This window comes from Argopecten irradians, chromosome 16 (assembly GCF_041381155.1).
Source record: "Argopecten irradians isolate NY chromosome 16, Ai_NY, whole genome shotgun sequence".
NCBI classification, from domain to species: Eukaryota; Metazoa; Mollusca; class Bivalvia; order Pectinida; family Pectinidae; genus Argopecten; species Argopecten irradians.
The window spans coordinates 32,270,281-32,297,524 of record NC_091149.1 but is presented as its reverse complement, the minus strand read 5'-3'; the positions used below and the strand labels follow the sequence as shown (position 1 = coordinate 32,297,524).

Sequence of the window (27,244 nt, the reverse complement as noted above, 5' to 3'; positions counted from 1 at the left end):
ATTAAGTGATTTCAATTAAAAATGCTCCATCGCCGACAAATGCTATTTTTTCTCTATCAAAAACAGGATCAGACGAGCTAGTTACAAAAGTTACTTACTTAACATTATTATCACCATTGAAAAAAATAAAAATTGATTTTATTAGAAATAATTAATTGCGTCCCGATTAAAAAATCATGGCATTATGCACTATATATATTTGAATACTACATGCAATTGTGCATGCACCATAAGCAAAATGCATAATGTTATATGCATTTTTGTGTTTATTAGACATATATATAGACATGATGAAACATCATTTATTGTTGAAATTGTTGATATCGTTAATCCACTGTCGGCGGTAGGGCATCTTTAAAATAAAATTGAAACATTTATGTAAATGTATCAAATTATAATTCTACATAGGTTTGGTTTGTTTTATGTTTTATATCAAGGTTAGATATCAGTTAATTGAAGAATTATAGATAGAGAAATAATAATTCTTAATAATTCTTGTAAGTAGGGGACGAAGCTAATTCTGACACTGATACACTATTGACACAATACGTGGATCCTATCGTTACAGATTAGATCTGAGCAGTAAGATATTGTTATCGGGTTTTAAAACATGAGTAAACTTCTGTACATCTACAGCCTAGTACCCATTCCCTGGGTCCAGCGTTAATCAATATCCATCACCTCAAAAAATATTGAATTTTCCAAACTAAATAATTTTATCATATATTCCGCCTGATATCCAGTGATTTCGCCCGTGTAATATTTTTGCATATGTCACTAGTGTAATATGACCTAGAACGATTTTCATTGGCTGGAAATCCATTGTGACGTCAAAAAGACACAATAACATGACGTCAGGAAAAATTATCTGACGTCATGATGACGAGGCCGGTTGGACAAAATAACGACCTCCACTGGATTTTCGGAACACATTTTGACTTCTTTTTCTATGTAGTTATGTGATATCTTAAATTTGTGTTAATTTCATATGTGATTTATGAAATGCGTCTCGAAGTTTTAAGTTTTGTTCGCCTAGGTTCGCAAAAAGAAATTTTTTGACTCGTTTCATGAAATCTCATATTAAATGAACACTCAAATAAGATCATATATATAATAACCAGCAAAGCTTTATACATTTGGAAAGATCTCCAAGCATCTGGAATGCTTTTATCAGAAATGTTCAGTTAAGAAATTAATTTGGTTAAGAAACATAAAATAAACACGGTGTATTCTATACATCATATACTAGCAGATTTCTGTATTACTGAATTATTGAACACCTGTTTTGAGGCTTTTATTTTCCATACAATAACGTTTAAAGCAAGTGTCGATGTCTGTGATATTTTGTATCTATATATGTGACTTTATCCTGGAACCTTTCGAAGCACGTTTTGGGTGTGATGTATCTGTATATTATTAAAATGGTTTAGTCAAATATACGATGTTATTGTTTTAAGTTTAGAGTTACATTTTGTTTTATTCATCATTTAATTTTAAGTATCAGCTAGTATCTATATTTTGAAACCTTTGAAACCTCCGTTTTTGGTGTTTGGCCGGTATGAGTTGATAATACAATGATTTAAAACCTTGTTTTTGAGACGTTCTGAGTTAAATTTTGCCATTCTAATTCTAATTATCACTCACCTATAAGTATCTATGTTCTGGAATCTTTCGAATGCCCGTTTTTTGGTGTTGAGTCTGTATATTGTTGAGTTGGTGTAGTAGGTCCTTGTCTTGGAGAAGTTCTGAGGTCCGTAGTTGTAGGCGTTGGCCACCGCCATGTAGATAGTCTCTCCGATAGTAAACATTTCCCAGTCTGTAGCACCGTTTGTCTACAAGGACATCGACAATAATCAGTCGGGGTTTACATACCAAAGAAGGAATCTAGGAACTCGTTAAACGGAAAAACTTCAAATATAAACCTCTAGGAAATCACGTCTGATGTTCACCTAATATATTGTCCATGAAAGTTTTTGCTATTTTTGTTTCGCCCATTCTAAGACCCCTGTTGCTCTCATATTTGTGCCACCAAAAATGATTTATTTTATTTCTGATTCGATGTAAAATTAAGTAAACACATTACATTTTTATCAACACATCAAAACCGTCATTTTGAAAAAGAGTCATTATTAAGACAGTGTAGATACTTCTTGTAAGAAATAACAAATACAAAGTGAACAGGCATGGTACAGCTATACTGACCTCCATAGTCTGATATATAAAGAACTGCTCGTCCTGTAAGATGTAGACTCTCGAATCCAGCTGAGTAGTGAGACCATCAAAAGCCTGGGCCAGAGCTAGGAATGTGTAACCGCCCACTTTAAAGTGGGTCCAGTCATAGGCTCCCACGGTATCCAAGCGCTGTCTCTCTTGGAACGCCTGAGTCGTGGAGTTCCAGACATAGATAACCGACTCTGTGTGCTGACTATTTCCTGAAAAATGATATAGAGATATACATATAAATATATTCTTATTAAAGAGATGAGGGTCGGACATTCTACATGGCGTCAGGCTGTCTTGCATATTAAAAAACAAATAGAGTGGTCTCCCTTATAGTGTTTAACATTTCCCAAATGTGTTTTACACCAAATGGGAAATATGTCCGTAATGTTAAATAACATCATGCTGCCAATCCATTATCAAAATATTTGTTTTCTTCGTATGCAAATATATATTCTATATATTCGGGATGGTTTGATGAAAATAAATAAAAATAACAACAAAAATTGTACATTGTGTACATTTTACCAATGCAGTGAGAGGCGATTTTTTTGCGTATTAAAATGGTTTGTTCCACTCTTTTTTTGCGAATATTCCTTTCTCTGTCATGTAAGCCATTTCAGTATTATCAGTGTTACCACTTTTATTAATACTTAAACTAATGAACAAATGAATATAAAAGGTTAGCTTCTATGAACCCTCACTTCACCTTCCGTCTCTGCACCAAACAAATGTATTTTTGTCGCACATTAATCGTCATACATCACATACATACTAAACATGGAATCATCTATCTGTACTATTTAATACACAGACGTAACCCTATATTTCAGAGAAGAATCGTGATTTAATACAAACCTTCTGCATGATTAGCCACTGCGAGGTAGTGCGTACCGTCTGCCATGAAATATTCAAAATCCCGCGCGGTGTATGTTGGGATTTGCTGATACTCTTTGAACTTCCGCTTCCTGCGTTGCCATTTAAAAATTGTTGAATTTGTTAGGATACCATCGTCATGGCCATAGTTAGCAACTGCAAGGAAAAACTGAAAATATAATAAACGCTGTATTGTGATAATGTAATCTGGAGGTATATGACATATCGATATTAGGGTATGATTAAGGATGTAATAGTTGGAGACATAACAGTTTGACATAAATAATGTAAGTGACAGATAGTCTTTGATGTTTATAATTGTAGCGTAAGATTAAGTTGATTCATGCAGTTTTATGTAATGGTATTGATACATAACTAGAGAAAGTGTATGTGCGACGTTTCAATGATTAGTACGGTATGGACATTGTCACCTCTATCAGACAAATTACCAGACTTTTATTTTACTCTGCCACTTTTACTCAGAAACACTTACACTATCGTCAATGGTGAAGAACTCCCAGGCCTGCGCCATGTCTGTCTTTAGCCTCTGATACATTGTCAGTGTTTTGTCCGTCCATTTATATAGACCAGACACATCCGGACGTTTACGTCCAGAATTAGCAAACACGGCGAACATCCCCTCTCCCGGGATGGTGAATACTTCGACGTCTATCGATGGCCCGGGGGTACGTAAGTCTTGATAAAACTCCAGGTAGTCCAGACGTTTCGGCCGTGGTGGAGGTTTTACTGAAAATAAACGGTTTTATATAGATAAATTGTTAATATAGGAATCCTGTGTACTTTTTTATTCCTCACATATGATTTTATTACTTTCCCTATTCCGTCTTTGCTTATTACAATAGAGAGAGTTATCTCCCTTGTGGGTAGGTATTGATAGTTACGTCATTATTTTTGAGAGCAATTCACGTCGTTTTCTACTAAAATTATGACATTACACTCGCAAACACATGCCGTTACTATCAATACCTACACGGAAGTGTAGTTAATTCAGCAATATGCAAATTTCAGAATATTTCAGACGTTATATGATTATCTTGATCACAAAAACTAAACGGATTTGTTTCAAACCAGTTCCAATAATTGATAACGATAACAAAATTGATTGAAAAATACGTTATTGACCATTTTTCAAATCCTGTGTAAAGGAACCTGGTAACCATGAAAACTGCAATCTAAGCTACAGAAAACCTCTTTTACATCTACACATGGGCTCATCATGCTGCTAAGTGTCCTTGAAATTGACCTTGTAGTTTAGGAGGAGTCCGGGCAAATGTTTTATATTACCCATAAGATATATTGACCTGGTTGCCTTGACAACACAATTCTCAGGAAAACAAAACATCTACACATGGTTCTGAACAGTTCTGTTAACATGATGAAATAGGTCCAGTAGTTTAGGATTTTGATTTTTAACATATTTTTATTGTCGTAAATTATTGACAACAGGGATTGGACACAAGTTTTGCCAACTTAGTAACGTCCTCTCCCGAATACATAATATGAATATATACATAATGGACAGCAATGAAGACAATACATATACATAATATGAATCAAACTTTTCTATTTTAAGAATGAAGGAGAAAAGGGAAATATAGAGGAGTATAGGAGAGGAGAATAGTTATTTATTAAGTAATAATTATTTGTAAAAGTGATAATTGTATACATAGTTATCTGACTGGCTGGGAAACACCGATCGGTTACTTCCTTAAAACGTTGTCCATTATACACATTCCATAGAAAACATTGCACTGAGGATCCACTCGAAGCAATTCCTTTCCTTGAAAATCTTTCAACTACACCAGCCAGCAGATACAACTAATTTATACTGTTGAAATATGTATAACATGTATTCTATTAATCAACTAAGATACGGGGTAGACATAGGAAATGGGGTAGGATGCTCATAATGTCAAAACCTATATTATATTAACCAATATTAAGGTTAGCATCATTTTCTAAATCTGCATCTGTAGTTTAGGAGGAGTTGTCCGGACAACATTTATCTACGGATTTATGACAACGACTTAATGCTTACTAACTCATCTCCAACCCAATAATCATAACAAACAATTAATGTGTCCTTTGTCTATATGTGTCTATTTGTGTATTATTCTATGTACAGTATGAACTTTTCTTTGTTTCAAATTTTGTGCTATTTTGCCAGTATTTATTTTTTTCTGTTGACTGTTCTAACTCCCTATGCTATTCTGCAAGTCTTGCTTTTCGGTTGACAGTAATTACTTAATATACTATTTTACAGGTATTTCTTTTCTGTTGCCCTATGTTATAATGTCAGTGTTCTGTATTATGTGACACCTTTTATTCCCTATACTTTGATGCCAGTGTTTTGTTTACCAGGTTCGTTGACGCTGAGCTGCTGCCATATCCCGTTCACACAGACCTTCAGAGACTCGGCGTGCAGGTCATAGGCCACGTTTCCCACGTCCATCCACGTGCAGTCCTCCCAGCGGGGGCCAGGGGAGGCAATCCCGTATAGTTCTGGAACAATTATAAGAGTGATTCTTATTATTACATTTACATATTGGTTCCAAATACTAGTTTCTTTAACAAGGATTGCAAACAGTTGAGTCATAATTTCAAGTTCACATGCTATATATATGCAGTGTAAGAAACATAAAAAAATTTGATGATATACCGACACATTAACATCAATAATATCTTTATTTTTTGCATCAATTTGATGGTTCTAGAATACCTGTTAGTGTACTACACAGAGAACGCACTAGTAGGTGGGTTGAATGGTTAAGTTGCTTTGAGTCGGTAAAAATGTCAAGCTGTAGGTGAATACCAAGCAGCTGGGGGAGTTGTTTTAATTGCGTTGTTACAAATACATAGTAATATTCGCCCTATCAACGAGTGATTACTGTAATAATAAGTTAGATTTAGTTAGTCAATCATCGCGTTACTGCAGTAGTGGTGTCCTACCTGGTATACTAGGCAGTCGGTTGTCCATGTGTGTGTGTCGTGGTACCCGTGGTGGACAGGCTCGTCTCACAGCGTCAGCTCCCGGAACCCAAACCAGATCTTTCAGGACACCCTGAAAACGTACCACTGTATTAGTAAAACGATCGGTACAGAAGCCTAGTTTGTGTGTTATCAGTATAATATCACCGTTTGACTTGTTATGATTTCCTATAACCTATTACTTTATTGGAATTGACAGAAGCATGGTCAGGGACGATCACTTCGATAAATGGCGGGTGGAGCGGAGATGGGTGTTAAAGGAGTTCGAGTTCGATTGGATATACCGTACAAGTTTTAAACTAGTTCAACAAAAAGTAAAAATGAATACAACCTAATCATTTATACCGAACATACATGGGAAATCTATACAAAAACAAACCATCAGAATTGTCACGTACAATGTCATAGCGGACGAACCAAATTAATGTAATGTCACTTGCATGTATGCTCGTGGCATATTACATCCTAGATCTCACTTAGATACAGACATCTATCTGTCATAATGTCTAAGTCTGGTGTCAGGGGCACAGTATATCGGGCTACATAGAATTTTTGATTGTTTTTAAATATTCAGTATAAAATATAGCCATGGGAACAAACGTTAGACTCGTCACAGATTTTAAATTAACCATTTATCTAGTGCCATGACATCCGACCATCTGATGTTAGCGTACCTACGTATTACAAGAAGTATGATACAAACAACTATCTTAATAGAGAGCGATATCAATTTCTTTTTATATTTTTAACGTTTTCCTGTTTGACCTCAAAGGTCATCTTTCCGTTACAAGAATCAATAGATGCACCACAAGACGATCTCATGTCGTAATCTCGTTTGTTAATCTCGCGGTGTTATCTATCTTTGAGTCATTGCCATGACAGCCTAGTGTCACCGGAAATTTGACAATAACACTGGGTAGATTTAATCAGTGGTCACAAAGGCCTGTAATTATTCGTCAATTAGATACAAAATGGCGTCTTAAGTGTCATTTAAGTTACTAAAGATCGCGATCAGGCTCGAGTAAAGGATTTACGATGTGGGCGTGTATCCTAACAGATATGGGCGTGGCCTAACGTGACTGACAGATACTTTAACTATATTATTACTTATCTATTAATCGATGTTAATTCATCAACTCTAATACTTTTTTATTGGCGGTAGTCTTTCTAGTATAAGCGTTGACTATCTTTTGATGCGGAAGGATTATATCTTAGAAACAAAACAGCTCTATGTGTGCAACCGCAGTGAACAGGATTCGCGGATTGATATACAAATAAGGCGGAGACAGGGTGACTTGATCTAAAACAGTAAACAAACGACAAAACCTCTTTGTATTATACCTATTAAGAACCGGGTGGAAAGGTTCTAAGTTTTAATTCTAGGCATTTTTTGTTTTTCTACTTTTTACGCGAACACAAAAATGGCTTCATGCAAGGAGCTCTTATTTTGGTTTGGTCTGTCATATAGTGTACAAAACTTGCCACTCCATGTACAAATCTATTTAAGGCTTTTCATATAATTAACATTAAAAGAATTTCTTTGATCCAGTTTCATAAACATTACTCAGCTTTAAGGAAAATCAATTTCAATAGAAAAACATTACCGATGTGAACGAAGAACATTTTTCTTTAAGTATGCTATGGTATGGAAGCAATAAAAGTTAAGAAATTCTATAAAGTTAACATGATGATGATCATCCAGCGCTTATAGATTACAACATTACGATTGTATTGACAGGCTGTCGACAAACAGGAAAAACATGATCATATATGCATTTGATAACCAGTGTTCTGATCCGACCACTAGCACAATGTATCACAGGGGTGTGTGTTTATTTTGTTTGAGAAGGCAATATTGTGTGGAGGTTTACATTAAAACAGATGCCAGTAAACAATGTAATTCAAACACCAGAACAATTCATGTTCGGGACGACATGTAATGCTGACCAAGTATTGATACAAATCAATGTTCGCCGAGAAGAAATAACTCTGGTGTATACATTACATACGGAAAGCCTTACCGATCAGGGTACATCTCCAGGGAAAGTATATAAGGGAATATTGGAATGTTAATGTAATAACTTTGATAGCTGATGATTATGTTACAGTGGAATAACTATGTTTTGTTTGCTATTTTCTGGGATATCGTTCCAATACAAAAGATTCAATCTGCGAAATACATAAGTATAAATCGGATAGCGAAATTTCGTCACATTAAAACTTTTCCCTTTCTCTTTCTAGGGTGGGGGTACCCAAATTTGTGACAATTTTCATACATATGTATTACTTACATAAACGTCGTTAAATTACAACGGCATATTCATACATATTTAAAATGAATCCTTTATTCGACTTATATCCAAAGCGTCTTACAATAAGTGTGTTCAGCAGATTGTCTGTACCATTGACATAAATCATCCAACACACAAACCGATGTTTTAGACGTTTGTTACCAAGGAATCCACTTCCGTTACCTTTGGAGCAATTTCATTGAATCTGTCACAGTTTCAATACCTTCATATATGATAAAAACATATTGTTTTACCATGAATACAGAATACGTTATATTTCTACTCACCCTGATAACACCACTGCCAGCCTTACAACTGCCTATCTGGAATGTTCCATTTTGGAAAGGAATATTTGCAGGAAACTTTCTCTTTAACCGTTTCCGCTTCCTGTTGCGACAGTCTGTCGTCATTATGACATCACTACCGGTAACACTAATGCCAACCGTGTGCCACTTATTATCTAACAAAACTGTGTTTCTAAACTTTACACTTCTACTATTATACACAAGTATGATGTATTTATTAGTCAGACTTATGGAGAGGATTGGTTTGAGTTGATTACGTACTCGTAGTACACACTTCTTCCTACCGTAAACACGTCTATGTTTTATCACAAAAAATATCGAGAATTCCTCTGGAAATTTGGAACATTTTTGGAAAAGATCCTGAGAGTTTAATTGCACATCTGCTGACTCTTCGTTGAACTCAAAGGCGTGGACATGACTTTTAGTGTCGTAGACGACCTTGACCCCGACCGGAAGTCTCCTGTTCACCGGTATGGCCTCCTCGACTAGATCGGCTGACATCAGACCTGTGAAGAAAAAGAAGTGAAATTCATAAGAATCAGAACAGCGATAGTCGTTAATTCAGGTTGTATAAGAATATATCACCACTAGTCATCCACCGTAGAGTTTTTAGTTCACGTTTCGTATGGCTCAGGTGCTCAATTACTGATCATGGACCAGTGCTTTTTCTCAAACACAGCCCTTTATATAGTCCTGATAGTAAGAACTTAAAGTGAATAAAATGCAATAAATCAACAAATTAAAGTCGTAAAGAAGGATGTGTCCGTGTCACAATATCAGGTGTTATTGTTAGTGGTTTCCTAAATGAGTTTTAAAATTTTTGATCAAACCAAGCATTTCTATTATCAGAATATGTTATAATATTGACAATGACAGGCGATTTGAGGATAGAAATGATCAAAAACTGAATGCTTAATATTTGACAGTGCATTTTTCTTTATTTCCATAATTCATTATCGTGTGATGACTTTGATCTAATTGTATTTACGTATTTGGAAACGTTTTAAGCAGACAGAGGCAATTTGCCAATGGTCCAACTTGGCTAATGTAACCCATGATTTTCAGGACAACAGGTCATAAATCGCGCTGACAGCCAGTTGATCTACAGGCGTATCGACGGGTCAAATCCGCCGCCATCTCTGTTTGTGGGGTCAGTAATTTTAGAAGGGAATGACGGTAATGACAGTTCCGGATTAAAGGGATGGCGCGATAGAATCACCACGGTAGATTGGTGAGTGTGATATAGGGGTCGGGTTAACGAGACGACTTACCGGGGTCACAGCAGGGATCGCAGCGCCTAGTTAAATGTTCAGAACCAGAAAAAACAGTAGCAGTGAAATAACTCCACTATAAGAGAGATGCGTCGAACGCCTGGGTGGCAATTTTTTTTTTTTTTTTTTTTTTTGTGTTTGTGATTTGTTTTAAGATGTGCACAATATAATATTTTGTATTTTGGTTGTATAAGTCATGAAATGTGTGTTGATTATGAAACACCAACTGGACAGCGGCTAATTCAACATTAAGCGCTAGCGCGCTTCATTTAATTTTTCACTGTGTACTTGGCATTCATACTCCCATAATCGCCAACTGAATGCAGTTCTATGCTTAACTGACCTTGAACATCTTCAAAATGTAGTCTTTTGTTGTTTTGTGCGTTATTATCTTAAATTAGTTAATTTCATATGAGATTGTGTGAAATGTTTTAACGTTGAATATCCTATATTTATCCGCTTGAGTTCGGTATGTCCCCCAGGTAAGACTGTGTATCAACCTTATTTGCGATCATTGCGGTTAACAACGACACCACAAGGGACCAGATCTACCTGTAAGTAAAGACACAGTACCACGTTGTTATCTATCCTAATCGCCTTTACCAATTCAATCATTATTCTCGACTTCAAAAGTTACTTACATGTACTTTACAACATTACCACCATTGAAGAATTTGAGCTTCTCATTTTAATTAAAGATAGAAATATTAAAAATAAATAATTGCGTCCAGAAAAAATCCACGGCACTATATCCTATATGGAATAAAGTACTGATTGTTGATGTACCAAACGTAAAATAAGTCATTTTCTATGTATTTTTGTGTTAATAAGACACATATGAACATGATTCAACGTGAGTTATTGTTCAAATATTGGGTATCGTTAACGCTCTGTCGGCGTTGGAGCATCTTGAGAGAATAAGTCGTTACAAAACTAATGCTATCGGAACTATTATTATGGAAAACAATAATAGTTGTGATATTGAATGGATATTTGTTTTTTTCACAGTACCGTGTGACTTGTAAATGTGTATGACAGAACTGAGCTCCACGTATGACGTCACCAACACTACATACCGTATAACCGGTTATTTTCACGAGATAAAATTACGGCAATTTGAACTAAAAAAACGAAAAAAATGGAATTTTAACGGTTTTAATTATTCGCGATCAACATTATGTATCTTAATATTAAAACCTTTTCTCAAACCGATCGCAACTTTGGCAAAATCGCGATAATATTATCCCTGTGAAAATAACATGTTACGTTAATTCACAATCTGATTAAAATACAGGTCCTTATAACAACTCCGTTAAATAGAGGATCTGAGAACATCCTGGAAAGGATCATGTTCGGATGACCTTTTTACCATGTGTACTTCAGGTCAAATACATTTTCTACACATTGCTACGTCAATTGATAACGACATTTCTTTTAGCTTTGTTGTGCTCTTTGGGCGAGCTAACCACGTACACGAGAGTAATTCGGACAGCTTTTTTTCAAACTAATTCGTCCCCAGTCAAGATTCTGGCAGTGCCAATTTGATTGGCCATTTCCAAAGGTCATCTGAACGTGACCCCTAATGGGATGTTGTCAGATCCTCTCATCAAACGTAGTGATAATAAGGATATGTATTTTAATCAGATTGGTTAATTCACGATATTACATTTTAAAACACAATTGATACGCATGTAATAAATAGAGGTGTCCCATTGACAACGCAGACCTGTGATATGACATCAAAATAAAATATATATTCTCTGTTGTATGTACCGCAGATATGATATTGTATTAACGTAAGTTGATTTAAAATTACCTTTTATGACTTTGTTTTGTGTTAATAGCTTATTGCTACTTCATATTACTAGAAAATATACTGGAATCGTCGTATTCTGTCCTGTTAGGTTAAGGGTTGATCAGACCGTTCGAATGGACTTGGTTTCAGCTACCTGAACATTTTGATGGGAAACTAATCCTATTACTTTAGGAGTTTCTGTCGTGAATCAAAATGTATCAACACTAATTATAGAAATTAGTTATAACATATATAACGACACAGAATACTTGCAGTCAGCACATGCTCTGTCTACAGCGAGTAGGAGATAAATTGACAGTGGCATATGGTACAGAGTAAGCTTATTTTCCCTTTTGCTGTTTGTCCCCCTACAAGCTATCGAACATCAAAGCCAACACAACTGATACGAAATTGAACGAATCGCTCTGTCGTTTTAAGTCGATATAAGTTCTTTATGGATGCATATTTCACGTCTAAATCGGCGTACCAATCAAGCATTGTGATGATGTACTTAAAGCGATATTCCCACTACGCCCAGTCGCGAACCACGCCTTTTACCAATTACTGGACGGTGTGCCGTGATGAAGCGCAGATTCTAACCTGCATTTAAAGTGGAGCGGTCGTTTCAGGGTGATTCTGTTGCTTTGATGTGGCCGCCGGGGCCGTTAACACGAGTTCTACCTGGCTGACAGAGCCTCGTCATGAAACTGGACCGTGAAGGTAAATAGTAAATAGTCCCTTGTAGGTAACACCCTTCTATATTAAGCTGGACGATCTGAGTTCATTCTCAAGCTTAACACCCCGGTTCAAACCTCTCTCGTGCTAAATAGTTTATAAATCTAAAAAACAAAATTAAATATATTTACATTGTCCAAAGTTGTAATGATAATAATGTATTATTTATTTATAGTAAATAATTATTTTCTTTGTCGTTTCTAGGTGTTTTATTTAAAGAAAAAAATAATTGTGAATTCCGCTAACATCGTTAAGTTAACAATACATGTACAGTTTGGCAACTATGATAGAGTCGCTATAGGATTTGAGCCCTTTGATAGTTAAACCCTCCACACACAAACCCTAATCACTAGTAATGCTTGTCCCCAACCTGATCTGTTGACTTTGTCTATCCACTATTGGGATATATACAAGTTAATAGGCGAATCCAATTTATACAGGTACAAAATGGTTTATCAGTAACGGGGTATTGTTACCTACCGTCTGTCGATATAGAGATGAATCGTTCATCAGGAAATTGATTGCATTACTTGATATATGGACATACAGTTTTCATGTTTATAAGGATCTTTAACCTCTGATTTCATACCTTCTAAAATACATCTTATGGATTATTTACCTTTATATTTATTCTTTTATTTATTCATATCATAAAATAACGTCATTCAAAACGTCAGGTTCAATATTCTAGAAGCGTCCGATTGAACGAAAGAACAAAGATCCTAATTTTGCCTTTACCATACGCCTTTAATGCCACTCGGGTTTGGTAGTGCATGCGAGACGAATGATCCGGACAAAAAACACCGACCTACAGTTAGTACTTGGCGAATGGTCTATGTTTGAACCAAGCACTAGGGTTAGTAGGAAAATGTCGTGATCGCTACTGCGGTGCACAGAAAGAATGTGAAAATGGAAACACCCAGTCGATGTATTCCGGATTTGTATATTACAGAGTTATCTGCACTTGCGGGTAGGTATTGATTGTGACGTCATGTTTTTGCGAGCGTAACGTCATATTTTCCGAAGAAAATGACGTGAATTGCGCTCACAAAATAATGACGTAACAATATATACCTACCCGCAAGGGAGCTAACTCTGTAATATGCAAAGACAGAATAAGAGTATATAATGAGAATAGAGGAACATATCTAGGAGAGTGAACGCTGCCTTAGCAACCACCTCTGTAAAAAGATCACTTTTGTATAGCGACATCTCTGTATTAGGACTATCTGCTTAATAAGACCAATTTTAACACAATCCAACCTGTGTATAAAGACCATCTGACTATTAAGATCAGCTTTCCTTTGTCCCTAGCGCGGTCTATATACATATGTTTGATTGTAGCACATAACATTACATAATATTATCATCATAATTATTACACTAAATAACCTCGAGTTTACAAACCTTTGCACACGACAAAAAATATCTCTGTACAACACCAAAAGTATACAGAGAGCAGATTGTCTTTCATACCGAGGTCACGTGACATGGGAACTACCGGCAGGTCATCAAACTGTTTGATATCTATAGAATCAAAGACATTCCTTTTCAAGGGCTTGTAAACGCTGCTGAGTGTCCCTATACCATATACACAAAATAGTGCAAATAAAAGTGGAATCAAATCACTCAAATCCACTTAGAGATGTATTATTTTAAGTTGAATGGGGACATTTTTAGCATTCTTCGTTCCTCGTTCCATTCTGTCTTAGGTTTTTGACATGTTTTTTGAACTGGTGATTTAGTTCTAGGATTAAACATGTAAACGTTTTATTTTTTATGCCTTACTATTATGTTCGCTCTGATCTGGAATCATTAATTTAGATAACAAATGACACAAATACTGATCCATGCTAATAATTTTATAATTTGTTTTTTTTTTATATTTCACTTAATTACAGTCATCCTCTTCCGAATGTAGCTCTGTCGATTTTTATGTTTGTATTATATGCTATACCATTTGAATGTCATGTATCAATGTTTGTATGTCCAACTGATGAGTCAGCAGGCTCAAAGTAAATAAAACTTGAATTTTAATAGACATTGCATTTACTTTTAAATTAAGAAATTTACATTAATACAATGCGTGAGCTCAGAACTTACCAAAGACTTGTGCTTAACAACGTAAGTATATAGATATGCCTTCATAGTAAAACCAACACTGGCGACCTTCTATTTACCATCACACTTCGTGTAAAACTATCGCTAATAAATATATGTCTTCTGCTGCGAGTTTATACTGCGAATAATGTAATTTTAGCCGGGGAATCACAATGCGAATACGTTCTCGGAACTGCCCTCTTTGTAGAAATATAACATCTTTTACAGACAATCTAAACCTTGGATTTGGGACAAGATCCGGCCTCGTTTGTATACCGGAAGGACATATCCGGAAATAGTCTCCTTTGTTTACCGGAAGGACGTTTCCAAAATGTTTTCACAGGGCAAGAGAATATATCAAAGGCATACCTATCCCAACAAACATTCTCTGTCTGATCCGACGTTTGATGTCGTTAGTTTGGTAGACCGATGTCCTTATGCCTTTTGCGGTGAGTTTGAATAAATTTCGTTTCAGAATTTCTTTGTTTCTACTTGAGGAAATTTACATAGATAAGAGTATTTCATTCGACCTTTTATCGAATAAAAGCTAGGGAATTCTCAAAAGATAAAAATGTTTTCAAATGAAAACAGAAAATAAGCAGTAATTCATGTTCGACATAAAGTGTCAGTATTTAATGTCTGTATGCTCTTTGCTCTCAACATAAGGTTGTAAATTGTAAAGGAAAATAAAATGTTAATCAATCTGCAAACACGTTATGTAACACTATTTAGTTTACCCACGTATATCGTAACGACTGCGTGATGGTTCTCTCACACCACCAGAATTCGCGCGGACACAGTCGGAATTCACAGCCGGAATCTCTTTTATTCTTTACACTAACACAACCGTTTTACGTCATACATTTTGTAATTAATCAAGAAGATACCGATACTACCGGTTTTAAATCCAGGTGAATGTCGTGTGAATCAAAGGGGTAGTGGATTTATCACGTTTGTATCTTTATCTTATAATTAATGTCTCTGTTGTTTGGGCCAATACTAAGTATGTGTAGATCAGCGATACATTGTAACTCAGTGGTAGTGATCCGGTACAATTATGCCATTATATCGTTTGACTAGATATAGGACATTGTGACAAAGCTGTGTTTTGGTAGATATTGCAGTCAAATTGTGTCATATATAGACGTCATATCGTTGTGGTTTTTCCAGACATGGTTGATAAAGTTGTTCAACCACGCAAACGATATTCGAACATCTTCTTTGATAATTGTTTTGCTTTTAAACGAACGAAAACCTGAATTAAAAATAGCTTGTCTCTGGAATTATTTTAAATATGAGAGTGATAGATACAGAAACAGTGATCTGTATATGCGTGTAGCAGCTTTGCACCAATTAACCTTTGACCTTTTCGTATTTCATTAATGATTGGGTAACATACGTCGCCATGACAATGGGTAACATAGAGGCCACGCTGTAAACATGTGTCTGTTAACACAAACGAGGTTTACGCAATACATACACGGGACTTTTCATTTAAGATTTCTGCACTAGACTCACGGGTCAGCCATATCTACACTATCGTACATCGACCATCCTGCTCCTTTGTCGTATTTGTACAATTTCACCTTTAAAAATTGAAACGTAAAATTAAAATGCTATACTTTAAAATCTCGCGATCACGTGTGTGTTTTGATTACAGATTGCGCGTGTCGTAAAGATAACTATCGCTACTGCACCGCCGATCAAAGGCTCTAGTCCTTCACATTCTGGTGGATTTCTTTATCAGACAATCTCACGCTTGTGTTAATTCTATATTACTAAATGTACCTTACTCCTCAAACCGTATAATGAAACATTTTATGATTTATCTAAATCACTTCCAGTTCCCTAATCCTATCACAGAAACATTCTATTTTTAAATTAAAGTCTTATTGCCATACATAAGATACTTTCTTGTGTTGAAAAGTTGTTTAGGTGCCAATGACAATGAACCGAGTCCTATACTGTACGTATTGACAAACCAAGGAACCGAGTCCTATACTGTACGTGTTGACAAACCAAGGAACCGAGTCCTATACTGTACGTATTGACAAACCAAGGAACCGAGTCCTATACTGTACGTATTGACAAACCAAGGAACCGAGTCCTATACTGTACGTATTGACAAACCAAGGAACCGAGTCCTATACTGTACGTATTGACAAACCAAGGAAACGAGTCCTATACTGTACGTATTGACAAACCAAGGAAACGAGTCCTATACTGTACGTATTGACAAACCAAGGAAACGAGTCCTTTACTGTACGTGTTGACAAACCAAGGAACCGAGTCCTATACTGTACGTATTGACAAACCAAGGAAACGAGTCCTATACTGTACGTATTGACAAACCAAGGAAACGAGTCCTTTACTGTACGTGTTGACAAACCAAGGAAACGAGTCCTATACTGTACGTATTGACAAACCAAGGAAACGAGTCCTTTACTGTACGTATTGACAAACCAAGGAAACGAGTCCTTTACTGTACGTATTGACAAACCAAGGAAACGAGTCCTTTACTGTACGTGTTGACAAACCAAGGAACCGAGTCCTATACTGTACGTATTGACAAACCAAGGAAACGAGTCCTATACTGTACGTATTGACAAACCAAGGAACCGAGTCCTTTACTGTACGTATTGACAAACCAATGAACCGAGTCCTATACTGTACGTATTGACAAACCAAGGAAACGAGTCCTATACTGTACGTATTGACAAACCAAGGAAACGAGTCCTATACTGTACGTATTGACAAACCAAGGAAACGAGTCCTTTACTGTACGTGTTGACAAACCAAGGAAACGAGTCCTTTACTGTACGTGTTGACAAACCAAGGAAACGAGTCCTTTACTGTACGTATTGACAAACCAAGGAAACGAGTCCTTTACTGTACGTGTTGACAAACCAAGGAAACGAGTCCTATACTGTACGTATTGACAAACCAAGGAAACGAGTCCTATACTGTACGTATTGACAAACCAAGGAAACGAGTCCTATACTGTACGTATTGACAAACCTAGGAAACGAGTCCTATACTGTACGTATTGACAAACCTAGGAAACGAGTCCTTTACTGTACGTGTTGACAAAACATTGAAATAAAGTACATTGTAAAATACAGTAAAATAATGTACATGATTACTTAAATATGCAGCATGGCGATTCCTTGATGTACTTTGTCAGAATAGAATACATCAACAAAATCCAAGATGTTGATGAGAATCATATCTAAACATGATATGTTATACCAATGTCTCCAGTTAAATTAAAAGATGCACCACCGCAGACTGAAGTGAAATAAGATCAAACCTTTCAATGATAGTAATAGTCTAAAGAAATTGATTTTTGTTACTGAAGAAAAATACGAATTAAAGTTACTCCACTGCAGATAGCATCTATCATTTGGACAGTAATTTATGGTTATAATGTACACTATAATCAGTTCCTCATTCCGTAAAGGGCTAGAACCATAGCCATTTTCCTGATGAAATTGATAATTTTGAATACTTTTATTCTGAAGTAAAATACGATGCTGTAAGTTATGTTAGTTATAGTGTAACAGAAGTATTTTTTGTGTTACGGAAGACATAAACGGATTTCCCCGCTGTTAATAGATAAAACTACAGTACCAATCGTCGATGATGTAGTACCTTTATATATCATCAACACATTATTCATTCTTATCCAACATTATGACAGGCGGATTTGTATCTTTTCCAGTCACAAACTGTATATAGTGTACACTTTTATTCCGCGTTTCATTTATCGTTATAATATTTTGAATAAAGTGCTGACTGCGCGTGCGCCAAAAGTAAAATGATCAGTGGCTTTTATATCGGTTGTCTGTTAAACCTGTTTATACAATTCAATGACTTTTTGTCAAAATGAGAACTGTGATTTTGTACTGTTTATCGCGTGGCTTGAAAAATAACCTCGTCTTCTGTTTTACGATAAAATGCAGGACTTGACTTACAAGTAGTCTCTTAAAAGGCACATGCCTTCCTTAACGTTGCAAGCGGTAAGAGAAAGAAGACGTCTTAAGTTCAAACCCTTTTACATGCTAGGTCTTTGAAATGAAGAATTATACCAGACCATGTCACCTATCAGAAAGGATCATTTTATAGGAAGAAAATTATTCAATTGTAATTTAAGTAGCTGATATAAAACATGTTTGAGTAGACTTCGGAAGGTTTGCATGTGAATATAACTTTATACAGATATGGAGGATCGAAGTACATACAGAGTTATAACTGGTATGTTGACATTATAGAGGACAAAGCAGAATACAAAACTAGGTTCCATCATTATATTAGGATAAGGAAATCGTATTATTCTACACGATATCGAATCTTCTCTCCCTTCTACAGGTGATTTGGTTTTGGGTGGGGTGAATGGTTTTTCTAACACGATATGCGAAATGTTTGCTATATTTTCCAGATCTAAGATGAATGAAAAGCCCTAATTCCTGTGGTAGTGTTTCGTCCTTGAACCGTCCGACAGTCATTTACAAGTGTCTGATCCACCTTGATTAGCTGTAATGGTGAGTGACGTATGCACCGCAGTAGATATGTAAGGGCATGCACCGTTCATACCAAACATTTACGAGACCCAGCCACAACACACTACACGTGCACTAGAACGTATCGTCTCGAGTGCATTTTTATGTATGCTTATCGGAACGGTTTTAACTGTGAGACACGGATTCATAAAAATAGAAAGAATGCACTTCGTATGAAAATAGTTTTTGCCGCAAAAATGCAAAGTAGCTCTTTATATGTAACTAAGCGATGCTGGCACCGAAATATTTTCAAATAATATAATTATTTAATTTCAGGGTTAGTTTGGTTTCATTGAGGTCTAACCAAAGCTACCTTACGATAAACGATTCTACTTCAGAACTAGCAAATACCAAGCATTTCTATTGTCAATGAACGTGGAAAAAGTGCACCTCCAGTCACGCCCTTCAGAGGAAATCAAACCGAAATCAAAATACATGTGCCATAACTGGACGTGCTACTTTTTTCTTTAGTTATATACTGAAAACCATAAGGTGTGATGACTCTAGCTGTGAACACCATTAAAAGGCACAGACAAAAGGGTATAATGCCTTATAAACATTAGTTACAACTGGCACGGAATGTTTAGATGAACACATATAGACAGAGGCCACTTTACAATTCCTAATAACGCTTTTTTTTATAAAATACAAATTGCTGACCACATCCTGGAACATGTATGACCATGTATACTCATTTCACTGCGCTGTAGACATGGATATACTGATTTTTGGCAGTACCGCTAAAATTCATCTTGAGTTCCAATTTGCCTTTGTGAAATTACATTCTGTGCATTTTAAGTGTTACAAAGTGTTGGTATCATTTTTTAAGTATTACAAAGTATTGGTATCACTTTAAGTATTACAAAATGTTGGTATCACTTTAAGTATTACAAAATGTTGGTATCACTTTAAGTATTACAAAATGTTGGTATCACTTTAAGTATTACAAAATGTTGGTATCACTTTAAGTATTACAAAATGTTGGTATCACTTTAGGTATTACAAAATGTTGGTATCACTTTAGGTATTACAAAATGTTGGTATCATTTTAAGTGTTACAAAGTGTTGGTATCATTTTTTAAGTATTTCAAAGTATTGGTATCACTTTAAGTATTACAAAATGTTGGTATCTTTTGGTAGTAAATCACATTATAAAAAAAACTCTTCTTCTTTGTTAGAATGAAAGTTACGGAACACAAAAACAACCAAATCTCAATCTCGTGTTTTCTTAAAATTCTTAATTCAGGATTCTTAAAAGAATGTGTTCTCCATTCAACAGAACCTAAGACTTTAGATGGAGAGTTTACAAGCACATTACCTTAAAACAATATGTGTCATTACTCGGCTAAAATTTTGATATTTTTTTCAGTTATCTATTTAAAATCAGTTTTGATGAAGTAAGCCATGACAACCATTCAAACGGACAAAGACATAACTGATACCTTATAAACATCAGTTACAACACAGCATTTACACACTGTAAAACTCTTGTTTTATGTCTCATGTGCATGTTTAGATTGAGATATACTTTTCAACCGTTATTGTACTTGTAAAACCTGCATTGTACAGATTGTGATTCTCATAATCCTGCTAACTTTTGGTGGTGAATAACATATTAATAGCCTTTCGTGATTCGTGAGTATGAACAATATGGCACATATAACTTTAATATTCCTGAGATACGCGTTTATGTCCGCGATTACTACCGACATTCCCAGCGATGGTAATATCCCCGTGGTATCATAAACACAACCACAATGACAGGTTATTTACTCGAGATTTTCGTGCACGTGCAATATTTGAAGAACAGTGCGTAACCAAATTATCGTCTGAATGTAATCACCATCAATCGCCGACACCATGAAATAAAATAAAACACCTGTACGTTATATATGTCACACGTCTGTGATGTTTACAAACAAACAACGGCCAAAATTAGTCAACCATGAGCTGCCATTATACGGCCTAATTTCTGTTGAAAAGTCAATATTGACCATTTGAACTGACCATGATTCGGTCAAGACTGTCCGACATTCTATTGAATGAGCGTCTGATATATTGGTTATACATCACCGAGTGGCCAATCTCGATACCTCTAATTGGTTTGGGTGACTTATGACATTCTCCTGGGTGAGATAGGCAGGCCAGTCAGTGTACAAAACGTAACATCTCCCTGGCTATAGTATTTGACATATAAGTATCAATAACACGTAGATTGGCATTCATCTAATTTGGCATCAAACGCGTCATAGACATTAAATACATCTAGTTTTATTGTTCATCACACTAAACGAAGTTATATTCGAATGAAGTTTATTTTCGATCATTCGGCGGGCAGTTAGAGATCGCGGATATAAATCGCCGCAATAATGTTACAAATACAGATAAAATACATGTACACATATAGAAAAATAGATCAACAGCTATTTACGATTATATACCCCCACTTCTAACAATAAGAACGAAATATTTCTAACCGCAAAAACATTGACATGTGCTTTTAGAGAAGGAATGATCAGGTATTACACCCAGTTACAATATCTCAAATGTTACAAATGTTGGACATCGCAGGCCAACATTACGGATGTACTATACAAAGGTATGTAGTTATGTTAATTAAACAGACGGTGTAGGTAATAGGCTCGTGCTAGGTACGTCTTGATGTCCATCTGTATAGATCCGTTATCCAACTTACATTGATCATATGAGGTGTAGAAAACCGGACACACACAGGAACAGGTTTAGTTCTAGTTGTTTTCCAGTACAACAACAGTTAAGTTCCTACGGACTCGTATTAATAACCTTTATTGTATCTAAACATCATCTATGGATCATTTATGGTTGCCGTATACAAGTTTTCTAGTTGTATTCTACTATTTTCTTTTTTATATGTTTTAGTTGAAACCTATTACTAATATTATAATAATATTTTTACAATTTGTAAGTTTTATTAATACGACACGACATATACATGAACGGAACGTCATAAACCTATTTATTGTCACGTGTCATTTGAGGTTAATCACAAATCGCGAAATTAAATTAGTGAAAAAGTCATTGGATATATAAACGTAAAATGACGTCATCGCTGAAATACAATATGTGTATGAGATGTGCACAGTCCAGGCATTAGTTAAAGACGTTCTACTTATTATTTGTTGTCCTTCGAATATCTCTTAGTTTTGAACAGTTTTAGCGATTTACATGCGACAGGGTCCGTGTTGAATACGGATGCTTTTTAGCTATTTCTGTCATTGCAATAACTCCTCGTCAACTTGTTTAAACTATATATTGGTCTTATTGTAGCGCTAAAGAATGTATGTTCACACTTATAAAATAATTACCTTTAAGGATTGATTGTCAATTTTGTTGCTTGCATTGACTGATGAAGAAAGTTAATCTCGTGCAAATGAAGTGAACTGCGAAGCAGTTCATGTAACATTTGCACGAGATTAACTTTCTTCATCAGTCAATGCAAGCAACAAAATTGATAATCAATCCTTATATTTACGTTAATCAATTTAAAAATCCCGCTGTTGAAAAAAATCAAATTATATGTATTCGGTATCAGATTATTATACAAATTTGCAACATTGTACCAGTTATCGTACATGTATGTACAGCTACGGAACAGCCGCCAGTCAGTTCTTCTCGTCACCAAGGCAACACAAAATGTAGTTCCGAAAATAACTTCATTCTTTGTGCGTTGTTAAGATTAAAAACGGCGATTTCTAAATACTGTTTCTATGTACAGGAATTAATGGCTTAAATTTTATCATAAAAACATTATGTAGCTTCAAATACAAAAATTGCTGCGCAGTACTAGCAGTGCAGTCAATGTGTAATCCGGTTGCTCGATTTAGCAGGGGTCCGGTTTTGAAGAAAATGATGATTGTGGTGAAAATGCTGAATAGTTGGTATCTAAACATAATCAAACCTTTTAAAATTCAATTGTAATTGTTGTGGAATGTAACTGAATGTTGTATTTCCGTCTGGTAATTATTTGTAGCTGACATTTAAATGTTTATTAACTAAACATGTTGTGAAATCCAACCCCTGTGTCTATGGTATGTGATGCAGCCCAATAACATGGTGCTTCCGGGGCTCAATAAAACGTGTTAAAATGTGGGATTTAGTCGCAGATCACTGGAAGACTTCTGTGTTATTCTTGAAATGTGATAACTTCTCTGTCAACTGGAGTTTTGGGATTAAAATGCTGTATAAAGTAGCCTAAGTAGAGAAACATTGATTTGAAATATTGGCGGTTTCCAACGACCCTCCAATGCTGTGGGTTTCGACACTCACAGAATCGTTTTGTTAGGCTTAATTTCACTGAAATCAGCCTGTTTGCTATTTAGTGGAATCTATCGTTTCTAAGCTTGCATGTTTATCACCGCATCACATATATTGTGCACATTATCATAACCATTTGCGTTCGATTATGCCTATTTGCGATGAGTGGTGAACATTATGCGTTCGGTAGCCTATGTTCAGCATTTTTCCGGGGCTTGAGCCTAAGTCAGCGTTTCACCAAAATACGTGTAAAATATCTGTATAATATTATATTACTGACAATTTCTAATATCACTTTCTCAAGCATTTCTGAATGTACAAAGACAGGCAGAAAGTTCATTCAAAACTGAAGCGGCGTAAAACTACATTGTAGGTCAAAATGTAAACAATGTCAAAATGTATTCTCACGCCGGTCAGAGGTCAGCGCGTGACCAAGCATCTTCATTGGGAAATGAAGTGATCGGAGTTTACTAGTTTCATTGAGGCGGGGCGAAGTGAAAATGTAAATATCTTATCTTGTAACAATTATTTTCATTGGTTTAAAATGATATTATCAGCCCATGACGTAATAAAAGTGACGTCATCATTTATAACGTGGCATTTGTGTGGTTGACACGGCAGCGTAGTCATATCTAGGACAATATACATGATGTCATTCAATTAAATATGAATTACAGTTAAACATATTAAATTATAAGGATTAATTTTAATCTATTTTTATGTCATATGTGTATCACACAAAAATCATCTTGTACTCTCAAGCTTTTTGTATTATATCTTCATAACCTAAAACTCTAAATTTAATGCAGTTTGTCACTAATAAGAGAAATATCATGCAGCTGTATATATTTTTATCTGCATAACATTAATAAATTACATGCAAATAGTTTCCATGACTACAATTACCAGGATTCTGTTTAAATTTGATTTTGTTTATGATATTCAAATGTTTTTATATTCAATTTAGATTTTAATTATAATATGTGTTCATCAATCACTTTCCTATATTGACAGGTTGCATGTCAATGACAAAAAGTTTTTGTAGGATTTTTTTTCTCCTGACAAAATTATTTCCCAGCTACTCAGTCTACATAAAACGTACATCCCATGACACATAAAACGTACATCCAATGATAAATATGAGTTACACTTTTATCTTAGCATTTGCTGAAATCTAGAATTCGCCATGTGTGAAAGATTATATGGTCTACTGTAAATATACATATTATTCCTATGTGTGGAATCTTTTACAACTACAGGTAGGTAAATTGAGATGTGAAGTTTAACAGGAGTGAGAATATCACTGATCACTGCGATAGTCCATTCAACCATGGACACTAAGTGTTAACGACGGAGCCGAAAGACATACATTTATATGTAGTTTGGCTTTCTTCATAAATAACTACTACGAAAATTATTGGTATTTTAAGTGATTTTGCTTCGGGCTAAGAAGTATCTATCTTCACTATGATCAATATCTGTACGTTTCCATGTGATGGAAAGTTTGAGACATTCGCTGTATGTCTGAAGCTTTAAATTCTCATTTTAAAAAAAAAAAACTCATTTTTGGTGAAAGTATTTCCTTGTGTTCATATATTTATTATAAATGATAGTTAGCATGTAATGAAAATTCACTAAAAACCATTAAAAGGTATATACTTCTGTATCCAGTATTTAATACAGAAGTACCCTACCTATGTATAGAATCACAAAATTGATATGTCAGCGTTTGATACCGGCTCAATTAAATTTTGGTTTGTTTAATTCTGGTGGTTTCAAGTAAAACGCAAAATGAATCAAAATATCCAAAATATATCCCAGTTTTCGCTACTCAACAGCTAAGACCTTGATACACTAGTCTGTCGCAATTTGTATATTTTAATGATTTTTCACTTTGGTTATATATGTATTTCAGATATTACCTGAAAACCAATATTTAATTCCGTATTATCTACTATGACTTCTTCATACATAAAGGTCAATGTAGGATCTTTAGATCAAGGTCTAAACTATAAAAAGTTAGATGTAAACCCATGTGATCTTTAAGCGTGTGATTATTATCGGAAATGCAACGCTGTAAATAAAGAAATCATTCTGTAAAATAAACCATAATCACCTTAGCAACAATAAAAAACGAGGACAATTACCACTTACCTGCACAAGGGTTTCTGTAGATAGATCCCGAGACAGTCCGAACTATCGCCAGTAGGACCAACGTTTGGAAGGTCCTCATCCATACTATCTCCATCATGTTACATTGTATTTGTCGCCATTGGTACTGTCATGTCACCGAGTGTTATTACAGGTACATTTCATGTTCAAATGGACTCAGTGCTTTCTTATAATCACGTCGAGTTATCGATTGTGAGTATAATTATTATTATAAGCCTATCTGGATTTTCACTGAATTCTACTTTATAAAGATAAGGATATCTGCTGTAAAGTCAATGTGATTGTCACCTTATTCGTCATAGTTGTAATGTTTCCTCATCATACATCTTTGGAGGTTTAATCATCTCTAGATAAATTCATCAGCGATCACAATCCCAATTATAAAACATTATACTATAACACAAACAAAACATCAGTACCGAAATCACATTGAACAGTATACTGCCTGTGTTCAGTTTTCTGCTGACTGGTACAAGACATCAATATAGGTAGATATGTGTTGACAGGTGCTCCATCCAGTCGGCGATACCCAATAACTCAGTCACCTTCTGTAGGTATCTAGTGTCAATATGGGCCGAGCTCTACTGTCGCGGTAGTAAGCTTTGAGGTCTTTAATCCAGAGGATATCTTACCCAGGGTGTCTTATACTCCGGCAAGTCAGTGATACTGTACTTATTATATACTTATTGTACTCCGGCAAGTCAGTGATACCGTACTTATTATATACTTAGTGCACTCCGGCAAGTCAGTGATACCGTACTTATTATATACTCAGTAGATTATATTTAATTTATATTAAGAAGACTTAGTTAATCTATACTTAGTAGATTCTACTTTATTACTTGGTAAAGACTGTGTTTCATATATATTTATGTACTCCGGGAAATTAGTGATATTGTACTTAATATATTATTGTTAACCTATACTTAATGTATACTTATGGACTCCGGGAAGTTAGTTATATTGTATTTAAAATATTATTTGTATTATTATACGTCATATATAGTCCGTAGTATACCCAGATCAATGATACAGTACTTAATCTTGAATTAATGTACCCCATAAAGTAAGTAAAACGATACTCAATATATATATATTAGTAAAACTGAACTCAATCACTGATAAGGAACTCAATATACACTGAGTTCACAGTTCAGGCTAGGTGTCTACGATAAATCTACTTTTCTCTAAAAAGTTAATGCACTCGCGTTTATTTGCTACATATGCCTGCCTATTACTACACGAACACCTCACAACAATACCCCTGAACACCTCACAACAATACCCCTGAAGCGTCTTAGTATCCACACACTGAACAGCAGTTCCTCGTGTTCTTGTCTAATACGTAAAATATCATGGCAGGTTTTACGGTATTGATAAGATATCTAATTTTTAGTAATTTGAACCTTAATCCTAGGTCACCCGAAATCATATGTAACCGTTATTTCTGAAAAGATATATTTCATTTTCCATTTCAAAAATAAAAACATTTAGGCTTCAGAATGCAATATTTTTTTTAGAACGGTTCCTTATAAACATACTGTGGAAAACGTAACGAGCTATGATTGAAATATGTAAAGACGAAAAAGTCTGATAAAACACAGTCGAATGTCCAAGT

General features: G+C 35.2%; 1 protein-coding gene across 1 annotated transcript in view; it reads right to left on the bottom strand.

The window, feature by feature from the left end:
• The window catches only part of LOC138310321 (thrombospondin-type laminin G domain and EAR repeat-containing protein-like), a 28,022-nt gene extending 1,597 nt beyond the window's left edge, over positions 1–26,425 (bottom strand). Inside the window, exons 1-8 of the mRNA XM_069251490.1 lie at positions 25,609–26,425; positions 8,684–9,207; positions 6,067–6,178; positions 5,476–5,619; positions 3,590–3,843; positions 3,079–3,265; positions 2,203–2,432; positions 1,645–1,832 (exon numbers count right to left, since the gene is read on the bottom strand). Coding sequence (XP_069107591.1) covers positions 1,645–1,832; positions 2,203–2,432; positions 3,079–3,265; positions 3,590–3,843; positions 5,476–5,619; positions 6,067–6,178; positions 8,684–9,207; positions 25,609–25,705 — 1,736 coding nt within the window. The 5' untranslated portion in view covers positions 25,706–26,425. The remainder of the gene's footprint in view (positions 1–1,644; positions 1,833–2,202; positions 2,433–3,078; positions 3,266–3,589; positions 3,844–5,475; positions 5,620–6,066; positions 6,179–8,683; positions 9,208–25,608) is intronic.
• Positions 26,426–27,244: the final 819 nt, after the last annotated feature.